The following is a 24448-nucleotide window of genomic DNA, read 5'->3' as shown; positions in this document are numbered from 1 at the left end:
AAAAAAAAAACCTCTCACATTCTGAAAACTTTTTGATCAGTGACCACTATCCCACACTACTTCAAAGCTTGCAACACTGTGGAAACCCAACATTTCAGCATTTCTCACAATTCCCCCATTTCCTTTTAATAAAGATTCAGTTTTAACATCTTTTCTGTTGCCCTTTCTTCAAACCTTTTATCATCTTATATTTCTCATCTATATTTTAATCTTCCTCAAAAGTAACCATTCTAATTTAACATTTCTCTTTAAAATAAACACTTGCAACCTGAAAGGAATAAGACTAACAAAGGAATACAATAAACTTGGTGCAAACAATAATATGTTCCATAATCTTTAATTATGTACAGGGTTCTGAGTTTATCCTCAGCTTGAGCCCATCATAGCACCACTTTTGTTCTTTTTGGTCGTGGAATTCTGGGGACAAGGGATGGAGATCTCAGTCTTTCACAAGAATCAGGACTATTTCAAGCTGGAAAGGGGTGTAGAGTTGAGTTATCTTATGGAGTAAACCTATTAGGATTCTTATAAGGTGCTAAGTAAGTGGAATTGAGGAGACAGTGGTTAAATGTAGTTTAGCATTGATTTAATTCTACAACAATAATGGTTTCCTAGTGATATAATGATTGATGTATACTTGGTGTGGGGCATATAAGGAGGAGCTGTCAGGGCCCGGAAGGACAGGTGCACTAGAAGCTCTCGGAGCCTCAGCCAGGATTCAGTGGCAGACATTTAGAAGCCAGAGAAGGCAGGTGGGAGCAGAAGCTCTTGGAACCAAGGAGAGAGAAGACCTCCAGAAAAACTAGCCGAGTTCCAAGTGAAGGAGACAAGACTTTGAAGGAGACAATAAAGGATTTGGACTTTAATTCCTGGCTGCTTTTGGGGTGATTACACTGAACTGAAACTAAGGCTGCTCCCAGAAGCCCCCCAAAAAACTTGTTCCCAGAGAACATTAAATTTTAGAGAAGAATATTACATAAACCTTTAAGGACCTTATTTCATACAGATTTATGCCTCTATCAACAGATAGATTGACTAGACCAAATATTCATTTATCTACTTATTTAAGATATAATGATCATATTTTTCAGACTGAAAACTGCAAGATCTTCACCTAAAGAAGCTTGCCATAAGAGGAAAAAGCTGGGACATAATGATCAAAACTGGTCCTTCAGCCTTCAGTCTGAGAGCTCATACATGATAGGATAAAGCATCCTTAGTTCTGTTTTACATTTAACAACCAATTATGTAGTAACAGTTCCACCTAATAGCCACTCGGGAATAATCAGGTGGATTTTTATTGAAAGGAACTTCCCTGGGAAACTGAGTCAGAAGGATCCCACCTGAGCAGAGGCCAAGGTTGTCTTTCTCATTTTTGCCCAGATATTAACCTTCACCTGTAACAGTTCAAGATCCCATTCCTCTGAGTAAATAGGGGCACATTTCTGTCATATGGTAGATTACGGACTTGATGACTTTGTTAGACAATCTTATCTGAATTCAAAACTAAACAAGGTATAGTCCCAAGAGATTTTATCTCAAATAGCAAGTCTCATCAATCAAAGCTTCAGGTGAATTTAGTTCTCAAGGATCACATATCCAAAATAAGTATTGACTACACTTCTACATTAATAACAGTAAGGGATTCATCCTAGAAAGTCCTCAAGTCAGGAGAGCTTTCTATTTTAAATCTCCCTCCTTAGTTTTACCTATAAAGGGTTTCCCACAGGAATTACCCCCCAAGTATAATTTGCTTGTTTGGTTTCTCCACTTCCTCCAATGCTCCTGGTTCGGAAACAGGTCCCTTAACTTTGGTGTAAGGAGTCCAACCTCATTCAGCGGTTCTTACCGCAGTCTCAGCGGTTAGCAGAATCTGGAATGGCCCATCCCAATTAGGAAGTAACCTTTCTCCTTTCCAAGATTTTAGCATACCCTGTCACCTGGTTTGAATGGATGTACAGTGAATTCAAGAGGGGGAATCTGAGCAAGGAGTCCTTTCAATCAGAGTTCTGAAAGACAAGTAGATCAGCCAGTAAATAGTCTCTTAGAAACCTATTCTTTCATCTGAAAGGATGAGACCTCTCCTCCCCCCCTTCACTTGTTTCCTCAGGACCTTTTTGTTAATCTTCTGATTTTCAAGTAAAATATTAATGACTGGTATTTTCGTCAGTCTTTTTCATCCCCTTCATCCTCCCCCATCACCCCCTTTATTTTTCTTTTGGATGTGGAATCCAAGTTTCGGATCACTTAATCCAACTGACTTGTTTTAAAATCAAAGAGTTTGTGGCACACCCAAACCATAACTGACACGGCTCACCCAGGACTCAACCGCTGTGCAAATATTAGGTGCTTAATAAATGTTTCACAGATTTTCATTCAAATGCCAAGGTGTATCTCACAAGCCAAGTAGTCACTTTCTCATCCCTATCCAGCTCCATTAAATAAAATCATGTGCTTTACTTGGTGTTGCCACAGAATGCCTGATAGAAACAACTTTTGCATCAATTTTAGGTTATTGAATCTGAGCCTTTTTTGTTTAGGGGCAGATGGTCCCAACTGTGTCCTCCCTCACACACAAGCAGTTCTGGGGAGCTCTCTACGCAAGGACTTTGGCCTGTACATCAGTTTGCTGTTTTCTGTTCTGTGCTCAACTAGGCTGCAGGTAGAAAGGGGGAACTGTTTGCATGGTATTTCCCCCATTGGATTGTGGGTTTCTGTTTCTTGCCTTTTTCAAAAAGATCTGTCTAAAGAGCTCAGCACATTTCCTAGCACATAAGAGGGGGGTGAAGAAGATCAAGTGTTTATTGAGTACCTACTATGTGCCAGGCTCTGTACTAAATGCTTTGTAGATCTCACTTTATTTAATCACATTTATTTGTTGAGTAGGCTTCAAGAAATCCCAGTTGACTTCTGTTTTTTCTTCCGGAGCAATGAGAGGTTGAGGGATTTGCCCAGGTTCACACAGGCAGGACTTGATCCAAGCCTTTCTACCTTCAGGCCAAGCTCTAGTCACTACATTACATGTGCTTTATATTTAAAAAGAACTTTAAAAATATAATCATAAATAATTTGTTAAAGGAAATGGACAGGCAGGACTGTATTAGCGCCATGCATACCGGATATACGGTGTAGACAAGCACACTCAGGCAGAGAGAGATGAGAGAGAGACAGAGACTGACAGATTCAGACAGAGAACGACAGAGAGAGACAGAGACAAAGAGATGAGAGAAAGAAGCAGAGAGATAGAGAGACAGGGACACAGTATATAATTGGGGGAAAGCATCCTTTAGACATGGGGTCACTTGATGCCGCCCCCCCACTCCCAGCCAGCTACATGTTAAAGGCTTTCCCCTAAGATCTTAGGAACCCTACTACAATTCTGAGGTTTGATGTCTCTGGGCTGTGCCAGTGAGGGCCTTTCCTCTCCTTCTCCAGGCCTGGTGAATGGATGCACCATAAAATTCACTGTTCTGCCCAGGAAGCCCCCGTCTCAGAGCAGCTCCCCTGGAGCCTGGCTATCCTAGTGTCCACGTCCTGGCTGAGTGGAGGCAGTCTGTGAGCAGAGTTTGGGCTGCCCCCTAAATCTATCCCCCGAGACCCTGAGGCCCTACCTTCTCTTCCACAGCACGGGAGTCTTTGGGAACCTCCTAGGCACCTTTTCTGCATGATTCCTGCATGGCCCCCGACCTCACACACTCTGAAGAAGGTGGCCCAGGGCAAGCCAGGAGATCCAGGATAATTAGAAGAAAACCTGCTCCCCAGAAGTGTGTGTCTTACTGGGAAGGGGAGTTTGATCCCTTGGTTCCCAGGGTTGCCCGCTCCGTCCTCTGCCTTACGAACTGTCTTCCTTTCCAAACCTGAGAAAACAATGCCAGGGCTATCCTGAACCTCATAGATTTAGGACTGAGATGCACCCTACAAGCTGTCTAGTTTTGTCTAATTGTTTTACAGATGAGGAAACTGAGGCTCTGGACCAGAAGGGGCCTCAGAGACCACCTATTGAGTTCAGTGAGCTTGGGGGCCAGATAAGACCCAGGGAGGGTCTCCCCCAAATAGGAAGCACTAGCCCTCTGCCTCTAAATCTGCCGTTCCACCAGCGGTGGGAGACTGCTCTTGACCAGACTAAAAAAGCTGTTTCCGAAGGCGGGACTTTGTCCTTGCTTATTATCTAGGCTCTCTTGGTACACATGGATGGAGAGGGTCAGCCCCTTCTGGTTCTCAGTGGTCACCCAGGGCGGAGGGCATCCAGCCCCCTTGGGTGCCCCTTGCCTCTGCCCCTTAGGACAGGGCCGGTCACTCTGGTGCAGCTTGGGAGGGCTGGGAATCGGGAACCGCGGGGCACCGGTCCGCTGGGCCACCTCAGGAGCAGCGAGCCTCTGCGGCAGAACCGGCGTGCCCATGGGCCACGGCTGTCCTTAGCCGCTTCCTGTGGGCACTGATCTCCAGCTTCTTTACTGCTCGCATATTTAACGGATTCAGGCACCTGTAGAGTGAAAACATGTGTGTTCCACAAAGCAGAGCAGTGCCAGGTGTCCCCTTCCCCCATCACGCCAACACCAAAGCAACGGCCAGGGTGCCCTGTGCCTCGAGCCCTTCCGTGTGGTGGTCTCCAGTGAGAAGGGGCCAGGGATCTGCCACTGAAGGGCTGCCTGGAGCAAGAGGGCTGCCCCGGGCAGACTGTTTTATTCTCACAAGGAAGTGGGCAGCCCCGGCCCCCGGCCCTGACTGAGAGCTCTGCATTAGCAGGAGAAGGTCCCGTCACCGGAGACAAAGCAGCAGGATGACCACGGTGCCCCAAGGAAGCCGGGAGCTGCTCACCTCCCTTGCAGCTGGGCTGTTAGTGATGGATGTCAGAATATGAGCTCCCTGAAGGCAGGCGCCGGTGTGTTGTGGTCCGTAACCCGGTGGTCAGTACAGGCTCCCGCTGACCCTGGAACAAATCTGCTTTGGCGGCGCCCACAGCTCCACACAAGGGCCCACTGAGTTACCAGTAGAAAGCAGCTGGAAAACTGAAGCTAATGGTGTGCCCCTCCCCTCCCCCAGCCCAGACTCCAAAAGGCCCCCAAGAAGAGAGGAGGAAGGGAAATGCATGGACGGCCCATGGGAGAGAGCCATCACCCAGGGAAGGCATCCTCCCTCATGCCTCCTGGGAATCTGTCCTTCCCCATTCACCATGTGTCAGCCTTTCCCAGCAGTGGGCATCCTTCCCTGGGAGAACCCCAGGTATCCGTGCGGTGGGGTGAGCATGTCAACACAGCAACAACGCGAACTCCCCAACATCCTTTTGTCATTTTGGGAAATGTCTTTCTGGGAAGAAATGCCCGGTTCTCTCTTAACTACATGAAGAAAGTCTAGGACCTATTTCTAGCCAATATAATTTTTTAAATTTTTTAAAAATGGATTTTATGATTCCAAGCATTCAAAGCTTAACACATTTTTTTTAAGGACAGTTTTGAATTTCTCTATTGTCGATATTCTCCTGGGTCCCCTCACTCTTCCTTTTGGTGCCCAAAGACAGGGCAGGCTGACTTTGGGGACCAGGATTAACTTAATTTTTTTCCAAAATAGAATCCTCAAATAAAAGTCCATGGAATGTGATGGAGCAACTTGGGCTTTAATGAGTCAGGTTGTTGTGCCACAGTTCCCTTTAATTATCCTGCCTCAGTTTCCCTAGTTGTCCTGACTCAGTTTCCCTTCGTTGTTCTGCCTCAATCCTCCTGGTTGCAGCACCACTCTTCCCTCCTAATCAGCAGAACTGATATAATTTAGGGCTGGCTATGCTAAGATTATAAACTGTAAATGTTTGAGATCAGTAGAAAGATCTTCTCTCTTAGACATCATGACCCTGGCCAGACCTTGGTATCTCCCCCCATTCTGCCATTGTCTTCTTGATCCCAACTTATCAGAATGCCTGGTGCCTCCCCCAACCCTGTCAGAACCGGATTGATGGTCTGCTCGTTCCCACTCTCAGTGCTCTGACTCTGCCCTGCCTCAGTCTACCCCTTGGTAGCTTGGAGCCTCACGCATATATACATGTCATTGAGAACTCACATCGTTGCTGGATTCTGGAAGATGATAGTCTCATTCAGCCCTGGGACCCATTCAGACCATGGGTCCGTTTGGTCCCAATAAATCTCTCCCTTTCAGATAAAATATGAAAAACTCTCTAATTTCCATCTTCCCTCAGTTTCTCTGGCACTACGTTTGGAGGCTTCCCAGCGAGATAGCAGAAATGAGAGCAGGATTTAGAGACCTTCGGGGCTCCGCCTGGGCCGGTCGAGGATCCGGGTCCTTGGCCCTCTGGATTTCTCCAGAGTCTCTGGGAAGGAGAGCAGTTTTCAGCGGCAGCCACGCCTGACGATGGACGCTCCATTCGGCCACAGGAGAGTAAGTCTGGATGTCTGTGGGGAGCCGCAATCTCTAAGCGGATTGGCAAAGCCCAGCACTGAGATCAGATGTGCACAGCACTCAGGCAGGAACAACATCTCCTTCTATGATTCTCATTAGTGGGCTGCTATTTCCGCTATTATTTATAATTGGCTTGATTACTGCACTAAACATGATCTAAAAAATCTGGTGACAAGGGGAATTTGGGCAAGTTAACTAGAAATGATTCCACAGGCGGATTCTGTCCTAATAAAACTAATCTCACTGAGACAAATGATGAAGAAGAGAACAGCATGGAAAGCCTTGTCACTATGGGGGAGAATCCAAAGGTCCAGGAAATAATGGAGTTTACCCACTTAGACTCAGAAAAGATCAGTCTGTCTAGGGACCAAAAGATGGTTAAAGTAGAAATAGGAATTGCCCTAAACGCCTATGGACATGGTTCCAAGTCAGGGAAATGGAGGAATCAAACAATCCATAGAAGTGACAAAGAAGACACAAGTAAACTAACAAAATTCACTGACATTTAACTTGTATAACATTTACTTTTCATTATTGGCTTCACATAATGTAATCAATAATTAACACTTAACCATAAAAAACTCACTCAAATGTTAAATGTCAAATGTAGTACCCTATAAAGGTCAGTAAGTCAGACACATGTCTGACGACTATGTTGATCTAAAGAAAAGTATATAATCATGATATAGTATAAAATAAAGCCTGAAGGAGCCTGGGAGAAGTGGGAGCATCACTTCCCTCAGTTCCTCACTCAAACTACTCCACGGCTCCCATCTTCATTGGAGCCAACTCTATTGCTCCTGCTCAGCCCCCGGACCCTCTGCAGAGGCTGGACCCCTACAGATGTCTTAGGGCACGGTCTGGTCTGTCTACCTGTTCTGTCTGTCTGGGCCAGCTTCTGGGTTCTCAGAGAAGGCTGAGGAGGGAACCATTCCAGGACACGGGGTGACCCCCTCTGTTGGGGTGCTGTAAGACACATCTGGTCTGATCCTGAGCACTTTTGGGGGGCACTCCCTGGTTCCACGTGTTACTGTTTTAAGTGACTGTGAGTCTGTCGGTGGGATCAGCGTGCTGTGTTCTGTCTGTCTTCTTGGTTCAAGGGCTCTGCTAAAGGTTTAAGAACCGGTTATTTCAGTGCTGCAGCTGTGCTTAGTAGAAACATCGCTTGTGAGTTCCCACTGCTCGACCTGTTGCACCGACCAGGAAAGCTTGGCTTGGGCTGGGCTGGGCAGAGAAGGCCTCTGGGGGACCAAGGAGTTTATGCTAATTGCTGGTGTAAATTTGGGGGGGAAGCAAGTGCATCCTTCTGGGGCAGCTTGAAAGTGGTGTCTGATGCTAATTTTGCCGTCGTGGGCAGGGGAGACCTGGTTGTCTCTGAAGAACAACGGCTTGTTAAGGAAGCCCTGTAAACCTGCCTGAAAGGGGTCGGGTGCCTCCCTTAGGTAAAGTATGGTACCTTCTGAAGACTCGGGTCACTTGTTACCATTGTGAGCTCTGCTTCAGATCCAGCTCTGCTGGACGTGGGGCCTTTATGGCGTCCTGGAGCTCTTGGCTGCGTTGTGAATCTTAAAAGTTTTGAAGGGAAAGGACAGGAGAATGAAGGGGATTAAGGGGGACAAGAAGGGAAATTTGCATGTGAAAAAGAGTTGGGTGGGGCAGGGAGAAACGGATCCTTTGTCTTCAAAAGTGAAGGTCAAACTCCCCCCCCCCCCCACTGCTTCCTGCTACTTTAGCGATGGAGCATCTGGGGAGAAAGGTGGTTGGAAACTGGTTAAAGTATGTAGCAAGAGGGGGAGAGGAAAAGGTGAGCAGGGGTCGGGAGTTAGGAAGACTGCCTGGGGAGTGGGGGGGGAGGGCAGCCTAGGAAAGAGTGTTATCTCATTCCCCTTCCCCATTTTTTCTCAAGTTGCAGCCTCTCGGCCCTCATTGAAAAGAGCAAACTGGGATTGTAAAGGACAGGCCTAGGTTAATTTTAGGTTAATTGACTGAATATCTGTTTCTTTAGCTACATCATGGTTTCCTTGGTTAAAAAATGTGGTTGTAAGTGTGTCCATAATTTGCTGGAGCTATTTTGAAAAGTTTAATATTTCTAAGAACTTTTTGTCTTCTTTTATGTGGTATTTGGATGTTCCGTATGTTTAATTGATTGCATTGGGTCATCTTGAAGTCATTTAAAGGGCCTCTGAAAACAATAGTTTTTTTCCTTTGTCCTTTTGAAAATATTTGGAATTTTTTCTGAGTATTGGGTATTTTAAAGCAAAATGATTTGTGTCATGTTCAACTCAATGCCTGCCTTGGTGGTCTAACTGCCGACTCTGACACTGCTCAGAAATCCGGACCCCTCCTGTACCCGGGTACCGGGGTTTCCCCACCTGTCTGTTCTCCCGGGAGGGGATGGGGAGCCACTTTTGGTCCCCTTTCCCCCTGGGGTCTATCAGACAGAGACAGACTCTGCCATTCCTTCCCCTGAAAGTAGGGCTGGGGCTGGCTTCACCCTTAGCACTGCAGCCTCCTGCGGGCAGTTCTGGGCAGGCTGAGTTAAGTGCACAAGTGACCACAGACCTAGCTCACAGTGAGCTGCATCTCACCCTGGATTCCTGGGCTGAGAAGGTTCTCCGGCTGCGGAGGGCCTGACGTGCGACAGGGAGCCTGGTACTGCCCTGGGCTTCTCAGAGAGAGACTTGTCCTTGCCATAAGTCCTTGCATTTTTCTAGGGTTGGTCAGAATTATGGTGCTGAGACCTTCCAGGTATCTAGAGGAAGGCAATTCAATGACATGAATATTCAGGAGAAAGAGTGTGAAATGTTGTGCCACAGTTCCCTTTTATTGTCCTGCCTCAGTTTCCCTAATTGTTCTGTCTCAGTGTCCCTAATTGTCCTTTCTCAATGTCCCTATTGTCCTTACTCAGTTTCCCTAATTGTCCTCACTCACTTTCCCTTAGTTGTTCTGCCTCAGGTTCCCTAATTGTCCTGCCTCAGTTTCCTTTACTTCTGCCTCAATCCTCCTGATCAAATTCCTGGAGGTAATTTCCCCATCGAGGAGTTCTCATTACCAATGAAATCAAAGGACTGGTTCCTGAAAATGCACTATAGTAAATGAGAATAACTATTTAAATTACGTGGAGATAGAAGTATATATGTGTACATTTACATATATACATATGGATATTGTCATGGAAGAGAAAACCAATTTTGTATTGAGCCATTGTAAAATAAATTGATTAGATAAAATATTTAGATTACTTTTGTATGTTGTTTGAATAGCTCTTGCCACAGTGTCTCAGGATTTTCAGTGATACCAGGGAGATCAAAACTACTCTCAGCCTTTTTTAAGCCTTGATACCTTAATTGGTTGAGAATGTAATAATCGATCACTCTCTCCTAGACCTTAGGCTAAGTAAGTAGCCTTTTTGTTCCAAACAGACACATTTGTTCTAGGTTCTGAGCCCATGAGCCACACTGCCAGCCACACAAGATCCCGGTCATACCAGGGCTGCACACAGACGCAGTCTAGGGCAGGAAGTTCTGACGGGGAGAGATATACCGGATGTCCTGATGTAGGCCACTAATTCTACGTCACTTTCTCTTTTTGCAAGCATCACTTCTTGTTGCTTCCCACTTAAAGAACTGGCTAATGGATGCATCTACACCACAAGGATCCAACAGGTGATTCAGTGCCTCTTTCTCTCTGGCTGTGATAAAGGAACACCATGCTGGAAGCTCCTGATGGGAAGAGGCCTTGGGCCAAACTCTCCTTGTCCAGGTCTACATGGGCCATGAATCCAGGCCTCTTTTGGCTGCCTTGGTGCTGGGTTTTCCTGCTCTTAGGTGGAGGAGCAAGCAGCCTGGGAGATACAGAAGGTCAGCTAAGCAAGCTGCCACACGGCCAGGAACTGGATTCTGTCCCTGAATTTGCAATCCGCTGGACAAAGTGACAAAGGACGTCCCGAGGACTCTGCTTGAGCCAGCATCCAGACCCGACAAGGTGCCCTAGAAGAAAAACCCATCCATGCGTCCATCCATCATCTCCTCAGCCAAAGTCAATATAAAGGAGCAGATAAGGTGGAGCAACCACTTAAACATGAAGCCCTGGCTTTCTCTCCATCTGAGGGGGGTAGGGAGAGGGGGTGCCCCCGTATTCAGAAAATGCTTTGTAACTGCGCTTCTTGCTGTCCCCTCAATAAATATTCCTTTATGAAAGCCAACTGATGTCAACTGGTGAAATGATTCCGGCCCCTTTGGCTAGTTTCAAAGCTATAGGGGGGATACAGAATGTAAATGGTGGTAAACACTGGGGAAGGATACCCCGGAATGGGAACTCAAGCCCATAGCCGTGGGACAGCCTCACTTCCGTCAGGGTAAGCCCTGAAACAGGAGGAGCTTTGCTCTGGAGAACCAGGTTCATCACTGCGAGCAAGAATCAGGATCCCTCAGGCTCATAAAAGCTCCGTGGGCACAAAATACAGAACACATGCAAAGCAGAGATGGGATAACGTGGAAAGAGGCACTAACTGGCACTGGGGGGAGGCACAGGGATGGGTGCTGGGGGTGAGGGGAACAGAAGGGCCTCCTGCAGCCGCTGGCTCTGGACACGCATCCTGAAGCAAGCCAGTAATTCCCAGGGGAGGCAGGAGGGAGGGAGAGACTTCCAAGCACTGGGGTGGCCGATGCAGAGGAACTCGGGAGGGAGAGGTGTGTGACAAATGACAAGAAGGCTGGTTGTGATGTGTGAGGAAGAGTTGTAACAGAACCGGAGTGGGGGGCAGGTTGGGAAGAGCATCAAATGTCGGATTGCTCTCCTCCCTGATGTGAGAAGCAGGTTCATTCTTTGTACTTACATCCCCCCATCCACCACAGAGCTCGGCACACAGCAGGCACTCGATATGATTGATGTCTAATTAGCAGGGATTCACAAAAGTATACTGAGTATGGAGGGAAGACAGTAACATGGTTCGACTTCCTTTATGGAAGACTCTTTGGCAGTCATGAGACTCCCTTCTCACACCCCATCTCTTTCCTCTCCAAGACAACAACAACAACAAAACGACGGCAATCTAGAGATGATAGAGTCTGAACTAGGGCATTTACTGGCTATGGGAGGGGAGAGAATAGAAGAAACATTCTAGAGAGAAATGACAAGATTTAGCTACTGTCTGGATATGAGGGGTGAGGGAGATTGGGCAGTCAAGGATCCATCTGACAGAAATTGTTAATATCCAATATCATATGGATAATCACTCCCCTAAATCATCCTCGTAAATGTCAAAATTTCAACAGTGTTCTTTACCCTTTAGCTAATGAGGTTATTTTGCCTTCTGGGAATCAGAGGGGGAACATGATAAAAATGTGAACATAATGACAGGGTATTGTTAATACTGATTGTAACATGAACGTCCGCAACCTCTTAGTCATCTTGGCAATGCTAAAATTCCAGCAACACCTTATAGCTCCATCTGGTCCCCGAACATTTATCACATAAGTGCTAAGTGCCAGGCATTGTGCTGACTGCTGCTGATACAAACACAAGAAGAAGGAATTGGGGAGAGGGGGAATTTGGGAGAAAACTGAATTGGTTTGGGACATGTTAATTGGGGGGATGCCTATACGACAAAGTCCCGAATGTGCAAGAGTTGGTTGGAGACATGAGGTCAGGAGAGAATGCCAGGCTGAATCCAGTGGGATTCTGAGGATCATCTATATAAAAATGGTTGAACCCATGAAAACATATGTTGGCACCAAATCAGAGCGTGTCCTAGAGAAAAACATCTGGGACAGAGCCTTGGAAGACACCGATAATGAGTTAATAACACTTGGAAACTTGAGTGATGAATGAGGAGATAAAGCGCAGAAGTAGCAGATGGATAAGTAGGAGGAGAATCAGTCAAAGAGGAGAGGGTGGTCAGCAGCATCAGATGCTATGAGACATCAAGAGAGGAGGATGGATAAGAGGCCATTAGATCTGGAGTCAGGAGGTCATCAATAACTATGGAGCAGTGTCAGTTGAAGAAGAAAGACAAAAATGTATTTTAGAGGAAAGGAGAAGTCTAGACAATTAGTCTAATTTTATTTCAATTAGTACCACTACAAAAAGATAAGAATTTTAGGATAACCATTTGGGAAATGGTTGAGTCTGAGAAATTTTTAAAATATCTATTTTAATTTATGATTTATTTTAAAACTTTTCTGTTCAAATTTCAGGTTCCAGATTTTCTCCCTCCCTCTCATGCTTTCCCTTACCCACTGAGAAGGCACTGAATATAATATCAATAATACATCTGAAATCAGGCAAACATTTCCATATTAGGCATTTTAAAAAACTGAGAAAAATAAAATGAAAAAATTACATTTTATATACATAGTCCATTAGTTCTCTCTCAAAGTGGATAACTTTTCTTCATTATGGGACCTTTGGAATCATCTTAAAACATTGTAGTGATCAGAGTAACTGGGTATTTCATAGTTGATCATCATTACAACACTGACATTATTATGTGACATTATCTCTTGGTTCTTCTTACTTCACTTTTCATCAGATCATATAGGTCTTGCTATGTTTTCCTGAAACAACCTTCCCTTTTAGATAGCACAATATTACTCCATTACATTGATGCCAGAACTTGTTCAGCCATTCTCCAATTGTTGACTGTCTGCCTTGATTTTCAGTTCTTTACCAAGATAGAAAGAAAGAGCTGCTGTAGAGTTTTGTACATCTTTTTCTTTTCCTTTGATATCTTTGGGATATACACTTGGTATTGCTGGAACAAAGCACAGGCATAGTTTTAGAGTTCTTTGGGTCTAGTTCCAAATTATTCTCCACAACGGTTGGACCAGTTCACAACTCTATGGACTATTCCTTAGTGTCCCTGTTTTATCTCCTCCAACATTTGTCTTTTCTGAGAGGCATGAGGTGACAACTTAGAGGGGTTTTAACTTTCATTTCTCTAATCAGGGATTTAGAGCATTTTAATATAATTAGGAGTAGCTTTAGTTTCTCCTTCTAAAAACAGCCTGATTAGGTTATTTGGCCATTTATGAATTGGAGAATGACTTTCATTTTTGTAAATTGATTTAGTTCTATACTCTCTGTATGTATGAGCTGAAACCCTTAGTTGAAAAGCTTGGTACAAAAAGATTACTTTGTTATCTATGGTACCTCTTAGCAAAAGGTAGTTTCCCTCTTTTTTTAATGAGATCTATTTTTGTTTTTGTCCGGTCTAGCTCATAATTGTTAAGCTTGCCTTTTTTGCTTTAGCCAAATAGATTTTACCTGGCTAGCCCCTCATTTTAACTCTGTGCCTTTCTGTTTTAAGAATGTCTTACAAAAAACATGTCGTTGGATTGTGGTTTCTAATCTATGCTTCCATAGACTTCTGATTTGTTTCATGGATGAGTTCATCCCCTTAACATTTGCAGTTATGATTATTTTATTTCTTTTCATCCTTTTTTTTTGTTTTTTGTTTTTCTCTCTTTTCTAATGAGAGTTAGTTAAGGGTTAGGGAGAACTGGGCATATTTGTAGCCAGCAGGGAAGCCGACGGTAATTAGGAAGAAAGAATAGGGATGATAAGCTATCTGGGGAGAAGGCAGGAGGCGATGGCATGGAGGGTGCATAGAGAAGGGTTGGTCTAGACAAGGGGAGGAGCCATCTCTGCATTTGAGAATGGAATCAATGATGTGAAAGGACCAAATCATGGCAAGAGATTGTGAGATGAGGAGGAAGGAAAAGAGAAGAGGGAATTTATAGCACGTGTTTTCAGTTTTCTTGATACAGGAGGAAGATGAGGTTTCCACCTGTGATGATGGGAGAAAGGGATTCTTTTGGACACCTGGAGAGGAGAGAGCCACAGCAGTATTTGTGGTAGCCAAAAAGTGGAAGCAAAGTGGGTGCCCATCATGGGAGAAATGTTAGAACCCATGATGGTCAAAGCATGGGATGGAATATGATTATATTGTCAAAAAGGGCAGTTCTGAGGACTTCTGAAAAAGCCCTATAGACTGACCCAGAAACAGAAGCAGAGAAGTAAGTCAATGAATCCTGACTTCAATAATGCCAGTGAAGGGGTCATTGGACCAAACTTTTTTTGAGTGGAACTGTTACTCTTGGTTGGGGCAATGGAGCCTGTAACTCCTTCCTCTGGACACAATCTGGGGGACTGCAGGTACAGAAAGGTGAATGTCCTGTTGAAAACTGATGGCTGGGTCATTTGGCTGTGAGGAGAAGGGTGCCTATTGTATTGGGGGATGTAGTGAAAGAAATGTGATAGAAAGCCAAAAGATATTAGAAATGTGTATTTTTAAAAATTTAAGCAAAGACAACTGGAGTTTGGGGCTCTTAGCTCAGGGATTGAGTGTGGATCTTCAAAATACCTGGACCTTGATTTAGGTTGATGGGACCCAAGTACAAAAAGTGGTGGGGTGTGCTTAGTACCCCTAAAGGAAGGACCAGGCGAGTCTTGTCCTGGCGTTCCGAGGAAGAAACCACCCAAAGAGGCTTGGCACAGGCCAGGAAAACAACGTGAAAAAAGTCTACCTGAAGTTTTAGCAAATTGGAAAAACAGAGAAGATTAAAGTGGGGAGGGGCTGCAGACTCGGAGGCAGCTGTGGCTGGAAGGAAAAAAGCGAGGTTGTCCAGAGTCATTGTGGGGAAGGATGGAGTGAGGAATGAAATTTGGAGGGGAAAAAGAAGGAGGAGAGAGCAAGAGGATTTAAGGGGATACAAGTGGGGAGAAAGCACAACTTATGTAAAGGGTCAAAGCCTGGCTTTTTCCTGTGAGCCTCAAGTTCTAAAGATTTTATGCCCACTATCTCTGATCCAGAAGCACTGGCTCTTGGACTATCAACCTTAGGTTGGAATCCCGGGGAGAACTTCCTTGGCCCCAGTCTACGTCTGGGGGCTCGGGCCAATAACTCTTATTGTATATGTAAAGTTTCGCCAAACTCCCAAGGGTGGGGGAAACCATTGTGCTGTTGCGGAGGGTTTCCTGAGCTGGAAAAGCAAAGGCCCACTAGATCCTCAAAGCTCCAGCAACGGTAGACTAGGGGTCCCCAGAAGGTATTGTAGTGAGGGGTGGGGCTTCCCAAATTCCTTTGGGGTGGAGCTTCCAAAATGAGGGAGGTTCCTCACGGCTGAAAAAAGTAGGGGCGTGGTTCCCAGGAGCCTTTGTTGCCCAGGGGCGGGATTCCTCCAATCACCCTGGAGACCTGGGGTTCCCACAAGTACTTGCTGTACGCAGGAGGCTGCTGCTACTTCTCTGTGCTTCTAAGTCGTTCAGCCCTTAAAAACTCTATGTGAAGGCGACCTGACTGGGTATTTTTACAGTTTGGAATGGGTATGTAGCCATTAGTTCTCAATTAACAGCAATGGGGTGGGTGACAATTATGCCCCGAAGTTAGTGCCATTGGACTGCATTAATGCAGGAGGTATTGGCTCAGCTCGGCAAGTCTTGGGGCCGGATTAGTGCGGGCTCTCCTCGCCTCCCCTCTCCCAATTTAGCTGCCTGAGCCCATACACTTTGGGTTGTATCATTGCAGGTTCAGATGGGGGAGCCCAGTTTGTAGCCAAGCCAGCCAGGGACTCTTGGCCCCTGTGATGCCGGAGCAGCAGACCCTGCAGCTGCCCAAACCGAACCCCTTTGGGCTACATTACTATGGAGGAGAATGGCCTGTAGAAATAGTTAGCATTATTCTCTGGCTCTCTGGATCATCTGGGTCTCGGGGTTTGCGAAAGGCACCAGTAAATCAGACAGTATCTTGGAGAAGCCAGCCAGAATGGAAGGGCCTGGAACCCACGTGTTCTAATGGATTTGGAATTGGTCAGCAAGAGCCAGGGGATTCAAAGATTTCCACTATCTGAAGTTCTGTCCCTGGGGGGAGGGTTGAGCCTTGTTCAGCTTGGTTCAGCTGAAAGGAGGTCAGGGAAGAGGATTGGCAAAGAATTGAAGCTGGAGGCCAGAGGAAAGTCTTCCTCTTGAGAGGCGACCTCCAGTAAAATGGGCTGACTTCTTGCAGCCTGGATAGTAGACTAGAGACCACTTGAGCCCATCCCAGTTCTCATGGCTTCTTGTGTCCATACCTCCATAGGTGATCCAGACGAACACAGATCCGTGATGTATAAGATGGTGGTAATGGGCACCTGTTATGTGGGAAAGAGTGCATTGACCATTCAGTTTACTAAGAATAATTTTATAACTCAATATGATCCCACAGTCCAAGATTTCTACAGTAAGGACACAGTGGTAGACGAAGAGCCGTGCCAGCTGGACATTGTGGACTCCACAGGCACTGAAATATTTTTCTCTCTGAGGGACCAGAATGTGCGCTGGGGAGAGGGCTTCCTCGTTGTCTATGGTGTGAGTGACCTCTACTCTTTTGAGAATGTGAATGTCCTCTGGGACCATGTGCGGAGTCTCAAGCACACGGACCGTGTACCCATGGTGTTGGTGGCCAATAAAGTGGATGTGACCGACAGGCTGGTGGACCCCAGACAGGGCCAGGAGGCGGCCAGGAGATTCGGGGTCCCTTACGTGGAGACATCAGCCAAGACTGGGGAAGGTGTGGAGCAAGCTTTCCATGAGCTCGTTGGTGAAATTCGTAAGATCCGAGCTGAGGAGGAACACAAGAGACTCACTAAAGCTAAGTGGGGGAAGACCTGTGGGCGCAAATGTTGCACAATCCAGTGAGCAGGTACACCCTTACCCTGATCCTGCCCCCTAATTCCCCTCTCACCTGGCCTAGAATACCTCCAAATCCGCTAGCCACTCCCCAGCCTTCCAGACCTTCATCTGGACCCTTCTTTCTGCCTGCTCTTCACTGCCAAGTCCTTTTGACCTTTATCAGGATTTCTCCAGGAGCCTCTTGGAGGGACCCATCTGTATTTCTTCCTTAAGGACCTTTTGGATTTTTGCTTTTGTTTCCCCTTTTTAGCAGGAATGACTACCTCACTGCCTGGGTATCCTGAACAGGCAAGGAAAGACTCCATTCCTCCTTGAGAGCACAGCCTCCCCCTGCCTCTCAGCCTGTCAGAGGCCCCAGAGACAGCCAGCTCCCTGGCTGCTTTCTGTCTAGTCTGGCCCTCATCTTCTGCAGCCTCCTGTGTCTTCCTGGAGCCTGTGTGGGGGATTTTCTTTATTGGGCTTTCCCCTGCTCTCCTAACAGATACCCTGACTCTGGAGACCAGGGGACCAATGATTCTCCCTCCTGCCCCTGGGCTTGGTGTATTTGCTGTCTGGAGCCAGGTCACCACAGCTGTTGTGGCCCAGAAGTCCTTGTTTGTGGTGTTGGTGAGGACCCTGCTTTGAAGTGGTCCCCATTCAGTGACTCTCAAGACCAGACTAGGGGAATATGTGTTTTGGTTTGGTTTGGTTTGGTTTTGCTTATTCACACTGAGTGTGTGTCACTCCTTGTTCTCAATTTGGTTTTGCTCTGGAGCATTTTGGATAGCAGTGAGGGGTTGGGGTGCAATGGGGCTGCCTCCCACCAGCAGGATGCGTGTAGACATAAGTGCCATTAAAATCATAATTTCTGTTTTAGCAGCCAGATAGACCCTTTAGACATTGCAAGTTGAATTACTTTAATTGCCTGCAAGAGAAGTGGAGTGGAGGGGCCTGGCCGTAAATGTTGTGAGCAGATACCTTGCAGCTGCAGGTCAGGTGGGAGTCTGCTTTGGAACCTCTTGACAGGGGCATCTTTGTATTACTTCAGGAGTTCAGGTGAAAAGGGCAGTGGGTCATTCTCTGATTTCAGTTAAAAGTATTAAGGACGCTAAAGTTACTTGTTTGGCTTTGGGGATGGGAGGTGAGTAGGAAGAGGATTTCATTTTAAAGGGACTTCCTTCACATTTGGATTCAAAGTTGATTATTTTTCTTTTTCTTGGATTACTTATAAATAAAAGTTATTGGTTTGTTTATATGTGTGTTTCTGGTAGTTTCTCATGGGTTGATATGCTTGGGGTAGGAATCACATGAGGGCAGGATGGCCTAGTGGAGAGAGAGCTGGGTTTGGGAGTGAGGAAGGCAGGGGTGTTGTAGCTGTGGGACCTTGGGCTTCAGTTTTCTCACCAATAAGAAGTGGGGGAGGAGCAGGGGAGGGTTGTTCTAGCCTCTCAGTTCCCTCTTAACTGTACCACCACAGTGAGTCTAAGTCTAAGTACCTCAGTTCAATGAGATTATATTGATCACAAGAAATAGTCTTATCTGTCATCTAGCCATCGTGTATCATAATATTTACTTTGGAATCTGTCATCTTTATATTAACTAATCATCTCTATTAATGTCATCTCTCATTTATTATAGACCAGTTCTATATCATCTATTATCTCTCATCTTCTTATGTAGTTATCATTTCTCTTTCCACATCTCCCCCACCTCATTTTTGATTTAACAGAATCAAAATGTTCCTTTTGCATTTCATAATGTTCTTTAATTCTTCTTTGTCCAACATTTCCTCTCTTTTCCAAAGATCTGAAAAGGTAGACTATGTCTTGTTCTCCTAGTTTGCCTATAATATCTCCCTTTATATCTAAATCATGACCTTATGTTTTGACCTTATGTTGGTGTAGCCGCAGGGGTCTTCAAACTACGGCCTGCAGGCCAGATGCTGCAGCTGAGGACAATTATCCCCCTCACCCAGGGCTAGGAAGTTTCATTATTTAAAAGCCCACAAAACATATAGTGCGGCCCTCCAACAGTCTGAGGGACAGTGAACTGGCACCCTATTTGAAAAGTTTGAGGACCCCTGGACCTCACTGTAGGGTGTTAGGTGTTAGTCAATGCCTGGGTTCTGCAGAAGTATTTTCCAATTTTCCTAGCAAATTTTTTTTCAAATAGAGAACTCTTATCCCAGAACCTGGTGTCTTTGGGTTTAATCAAACACTTGATCACTATAGTCATTGACCATTGTGTCTTGTATATTTAATTCATTCCACAGATTGGCTACTTTTAGTCCAACTAACAATTTTGAAGACTGTCTCTTAATAAATATGGGATTAGGTCTGGTATGGCTAGGCCACCTTCTTTTTCAGCATTCATTTTACAAGATTTTAAATTCCCTAGTTTTCTCCCTCCTTCCTTCCTCTCCCCTCTTCTGAAGAAGTTTGATCTAGTTCATACCGGACCTATCATGTAAGACTTAATTCAACATTAGTCACAGTTGTGAAAGAAGAACCTGATCCAAAGGGAAAAATGAGAAAAGAAAAAAAACTGCTTCAATCTGCATAAGCATCCCTCAGTTCTTTATTAGGATATGAATAGCATTTTCTTTCATGAGTTCTTTGCACTTATCTTAGATCATTTTGTGGCTGAGAAGCTCAGAGTTTCTCATAGTTGATCATCATACAATGTTGCTGTTGCTGTGCACAATGTTTTCCTGGTTCTGCTCATTTCACTTTGTATCAGTTTGTACAAGTCTTTCCAGGTTTTTCTGAAATCTGCCTGTTCATTTCTTAGTGCACAATAATATTCCTTTATATTCATATACCACAACTTATTCATCCATTCCTCAATTGATGGGCTTCCCCTCTATTTTCAATATTTTACTACCTCAAAAAGGATGGCTACCAATATTTTTCATATGCATATATATTTATGTATTTATTTCATTTTCTTTTTGTATGATCTCTTGGAGAAACAGACCTAGGAGAAGTATTGCCAAGTCAAAGTGTTTGCACAGTTTGGTTGCCTGTTGGGCATAGTTTCAAATAACTCTGAGAATGGTTGGATCAGTTCAGGACCCCAACACTATATTAGGTCTATCAATTTCCCCTGATTTCAACATTTATCATTTTTTCTGTCATATTGGCCAATCTGATAGATTTTAGGTGGTATCTCAGAATTGTTTTAATTTGCATTTTTCTAATCAGGTGATTTGGAGTATTTCTTCATATGTCCAGAGAAAGCTTTCATTATTTCTTCTGAAATCTGCCTGCTCATATTCTTTGATTTATCTATTGGGGAATGATTTTTATTCTTATAAATCTGGCTCATATTTCACCAATGAGGCTTTTATTGGAGATACTTAATGTAAAGTTTGTTTTCCAGCTTTTTCCTTTCCTTTTAGTATTGGTAGCATTTGGTTTGGTTTGTATAAATGTTTTTAAAATGTTATTTTAATCAAGATGATCTATTTTGCATTTTGTAATGTTTTATTTGATCAAAAATATTTCCTCTTCCCATACTTTGATAGATAGACTATTGTTTACTCTTCTAATTTGCTTATCATCCCCCTTTATCTCTAAATCATATAGCCATTCAGACTTATTTTAGTATAAAGTAAGAAATACTGGTCTATACATTGTGTCCAATTTCTTCCCCCCATCCTGATTTCCTAGCTTTTGTCAAATAGTGAATTCTTAGCCCAGAAGTCTTTGGGTTTATCAAACGTAGATTACTATAGTCTTTGACTATTGTTTTATATACCTAATTTCTTTCACCAATTCAATATTTCTTAGCCAATACCAGATGACTCTGATGGTTACTGCTTTATAATGTAGTGAGATCTGATATTGCTATAATACCTTTCTTTGTTATTTTGTCCTCTTTGTTTCCCCTGATATTCTTATCTCAACCTTTTTTTCTTCTTCCAGATGGAAGTTATTATTTTTTTTAAAACTTCTCCCAGATTTTTTTGGTAGTTTGATGGACATGGCACTGAATAAGTAAATCAAATAGAGTTTTTAAAATTAAATTTAATCAAGATGATCTATTTGCATCTTGTAATGTTCTCTCTATTTGATTAAAAATATTTTCTTTTCCCATAAGTTTGATATATAATCTATTCTTTGCTCTTCTAATTTATTTATCACCCCCCTTTATCTCCATTCAGACCATATCTTAGTACAAAGTAAGAGATACTGCTCTATACACCCTTTGTATCCAATACCCCCACAGTTTTCCCAGTTTTTGTCAAATAGTGAGTTCTTATCACAGAAGTCTTTGAGTTTTTCAAACAGTAGATTACTATAGTCTTTGGCTATTATATCTTATGTACCTAATTTCTTTCACCGATTCACTACTTCTTAGCCAGTACCAGATGGTTTTAATGGTTACTGCTTTATAATGTAATTTGAGATCTCATATTGCTAAACTACCTTACTTTGTTAATTTTTCCCAATTATTTCCCTTGATATTCTTAACCTTTTTTTCTTCCAGATGAATTTTTTTTTAAACTTCTCAGAGATTGTTTTGGTAGTTTGATGGACGTGGCACTGAATAAGTAAATCAAACAGAATATATTTAAAGTCAAGAGCTAATATTATTGATCATGGAAATAAACCACAGTCTTTTCCCATAAATTCAGGGTGAAACAGTGATGTTCATTGTCACCACTTCTGTTTAATATGGTATGAGAAATGTTGACTGGCACTAAGATGAAAAGAAAATTGAGGGAATAAGTATAGGAAGCCATGAAGATTCACAATTATCACTTTTGCTGATGATATATTGATGTGTCTAAATAATTTAGATTCAAGTAAAAATTAAATTAAACAATGCCTTTAGTAGATTTGCAAGAGATAAAAATATCCACACAAATCATTGTCATTTCAGTCTAACACCAATAAACCTCAGTAGGAAGAAAAAAGGGAAATATCACTTACAATCATTATAAAATATATAAAGTACTTTGGAATTTCCCTACCAAGTTATATATATATATATATGAATTAGAAAAATACAACTGCAAGTGATTGCTTACTTACAGAGCTAAGTAACGGGAAAAATATGTATTAACTGCTCATGAAATTCAATAAAACAGTTGCTGGCAGATGTGTATCTGAATGCAGGGTACAATATTCGTGTTAACATTTTATATTAGATACTAGTAGCACCCCATAGCATCAATTGGGGGAGAGGGGTTATTACTGCTCTTCTTAGTTATTCCCATTGCACTGGGAATTTGTGAATGAAGCAAAAAAAATTTTGGTAGCCTCTAGAGCCATTCTTGGGAGATGCAGAGCTTATAGTCCAGCAGAGCTTGTGCCTAGCTTGTGGTGTGATGGCCACCATCCTAATTCTCTGGAGAATATTTGGAAATGATATTTAGACCCCAGGTAGGATAGAAGCAGAAGAGCAAGGGGCCTTCTTGGCCTCTGGCCAGGAAAGGATGGAGAGAGAGCCCATGGAAGCAAAGCAGAGCTGTGTGACAGTGTCAAGCAGTAATTTATTTCCACCTGTTGGTCAGTCACTCTACATATTATGTGCCAGGTACTGTGCTAAGTGTGGCCACAATTTTTTCACTTTTCTCTAAAAGTGGGAATCACTTGGCCACTCTGCCTTTCAGTTAGCTCCTGTTACTTTCATAGGTAAGCTGTGCCTTTTTTTCGTAGACATTTTAAATAAAAATATTAATGACTGACATTTTTGTCGGTGTTTTTCATCCCCTTCTTCCTTCCCCATCACCATCTTTCTTTTTTCTTTTGGATATGCAATACAAGTTTTGGATAATTTAATCTGATTGACTTATTTTACAGTCATAGAGTTTGTGACTCATTCAGACCATAACTGACATGGCCCACCCATGATTCAACTGCTGTGCAAATATTAGGTGCGTGCATATTTCCACTTCTCGAGGCAGTTCAGTCTTTGAAATGGTTCTCATGATCATAACATCTTGGCTGATCAAGATTGTAGAATTGCTCTAGGTTCAAAATTTGCAGTCTTTTTTTTTTTTTTTTTTTTTTTGCTGAGACAATTGAGGTTAAGTGACTTACCCTGGGTCACACAGCTAGGAAGTGTTCAGTGGTCTGAGTCCAGATTTGAACTTGGGACCTCCTGACTTCAGGGTTGGCGCTCTATCCACTGCGCCACATAGCTGCCCTGGCAGACATAGTCTTAAAGAGGGTGGGTACAAATTTTAGTGCTCAGAGCCTTGATTTAAACAAAATAGAAAAAAAGAGGAAATATAGCATAAACGTAAAGCACAACAAGCACTGTGTTCACCAAGAGAACATAAGAAACAGACAACATACAATGTACATCATCATGACTATGAGGAAGCACCAGCATCTGAATTCTAACAGGTGAGAGAACTGGAATCACAGCTATCCAGAGTCTTGAATGGGAAACAGTATTAATGCATGTAGTCCCAATCTTCCCGAGTTCTCAAAGTTTCTTTCCACTAAGATGTTTTTATAGGCTCAGAACAAAGGCATTATGCTAACTATTCTCAGTTGATAAGTAACTCTTGAGACAGAGAAGCCTCCCTCAGGTACGGGGATGCTGTATTGCAAGAGATCCAAGGAGAATATTTGTTTAATTTTTTTAGGAGGATTGTGTTTACTCCAGGAACTTGCCAGGTTCTTGGAGTAAGCATAAGCCTGCCCTAAAAGATATTCCTTAATAAAGATGCCAGGAGCATGGCCAATCCTCTTCATGCTTCCTGAGATTTATCATTTTGTTTGCAAAGAGTACATTTCAAAATTTTAAACAAATTTGCACAAAGGCATGTCCGAGATTCACTAGGATTCCTTACAATGACTTACTCAGTACTACATCTATAATTGATATCGATTGCTCTGGATTCTGAAATGAGGCTGTGATTTAACAATGGCTAAATCAAACATACACATATTTATAAGAGACAGAGTAGCATCGTGAATGAAGGCCTGGTCTTGGAGCCATGAAAGGCACTTGACTTTGTGACCCTGGGCAAGGAATTTCATTTCAGTTCCCTCTGAAGGACAAGTAACGGAGAAGAGGGTCATCTGCATGGATTACTAGAGAGAGTTTCTTCACTCATTGTATAGGAGTTTATTTTACTACTAAAGCCATGGGTCCAGTCCTTGTACACATAACCCCAGTTCTGAATGTTTTGTAATAATTATTAAAATAATTCCTTGTAAAATTATTTAGCAAACACTGATTGATAACATCCCTGGGCAAGACCCTGGGATAGGTACAGTAGGAGGACATAAAGATGGATGAATCCTACATTTGACTAATAGGAAACTTAGAGGCTAAGAGGGAGAATTTGAGTTGAGAAACTCTTGGCTATGGCTTCACATACAGCATAGGACTCTGAGGTTTCCTCTCTGTCTCCTATATGGATTTT

General features: G+C 43.5%; 1 protein-coding gene across 1 annotated transcript; it reads left to right on the top strand.

The window, feature by feature from the left end:
• Positions 1-16458: 16458 nt before the first annotated feature.
• LOC127539441 (ras protein let-60-like) lies at positions 16459-17210 on the top strand. Its single transcript, XM_051963658.1, has one exon. The coding sequence runs from the start codon at positions 16459-16461 to the stop codon at positions 17083-17085; it is 627 nt and encodes a 208-aa protein (XP_051819618.1). The 3' UTR covers positions 17086-17210.
• Positions 17211-24448: the final 7238 nt, after the last annotated feature.

Source organism: Antechinus flavipes, chromosome 5, assembly GCF_016432865.1.
Source record: "Antechinus flavipes isolate AdamAnt ecotype Samford, QLD, Australia chromosome 5, AdamAnt_v2, whole genome shotgun sequence".
NCBI classification, from domain to species: domain Eukaryota; kingdom Metazoa; phylum Chordata; class Mammalia; order Dasyuromorphia; family Dasyuridae; genus Antechinus; species Antechinus flavipes.
The sequence above is the reverse complement of the archived record's forward strand: the minus strand, read 5'-3'. Positions and strand labels throughout refer to the sequence as shown.

Bases quoted from the DNA above. Each gene is read 5' to 3' on its own strand.
- LOC127539441 (XM_051963658.1), top strand. From the start codon at position 16,459: ATGGCTTCTTGTGTCCATACCTCCATAGGTGATCCAGACGAACACAGA.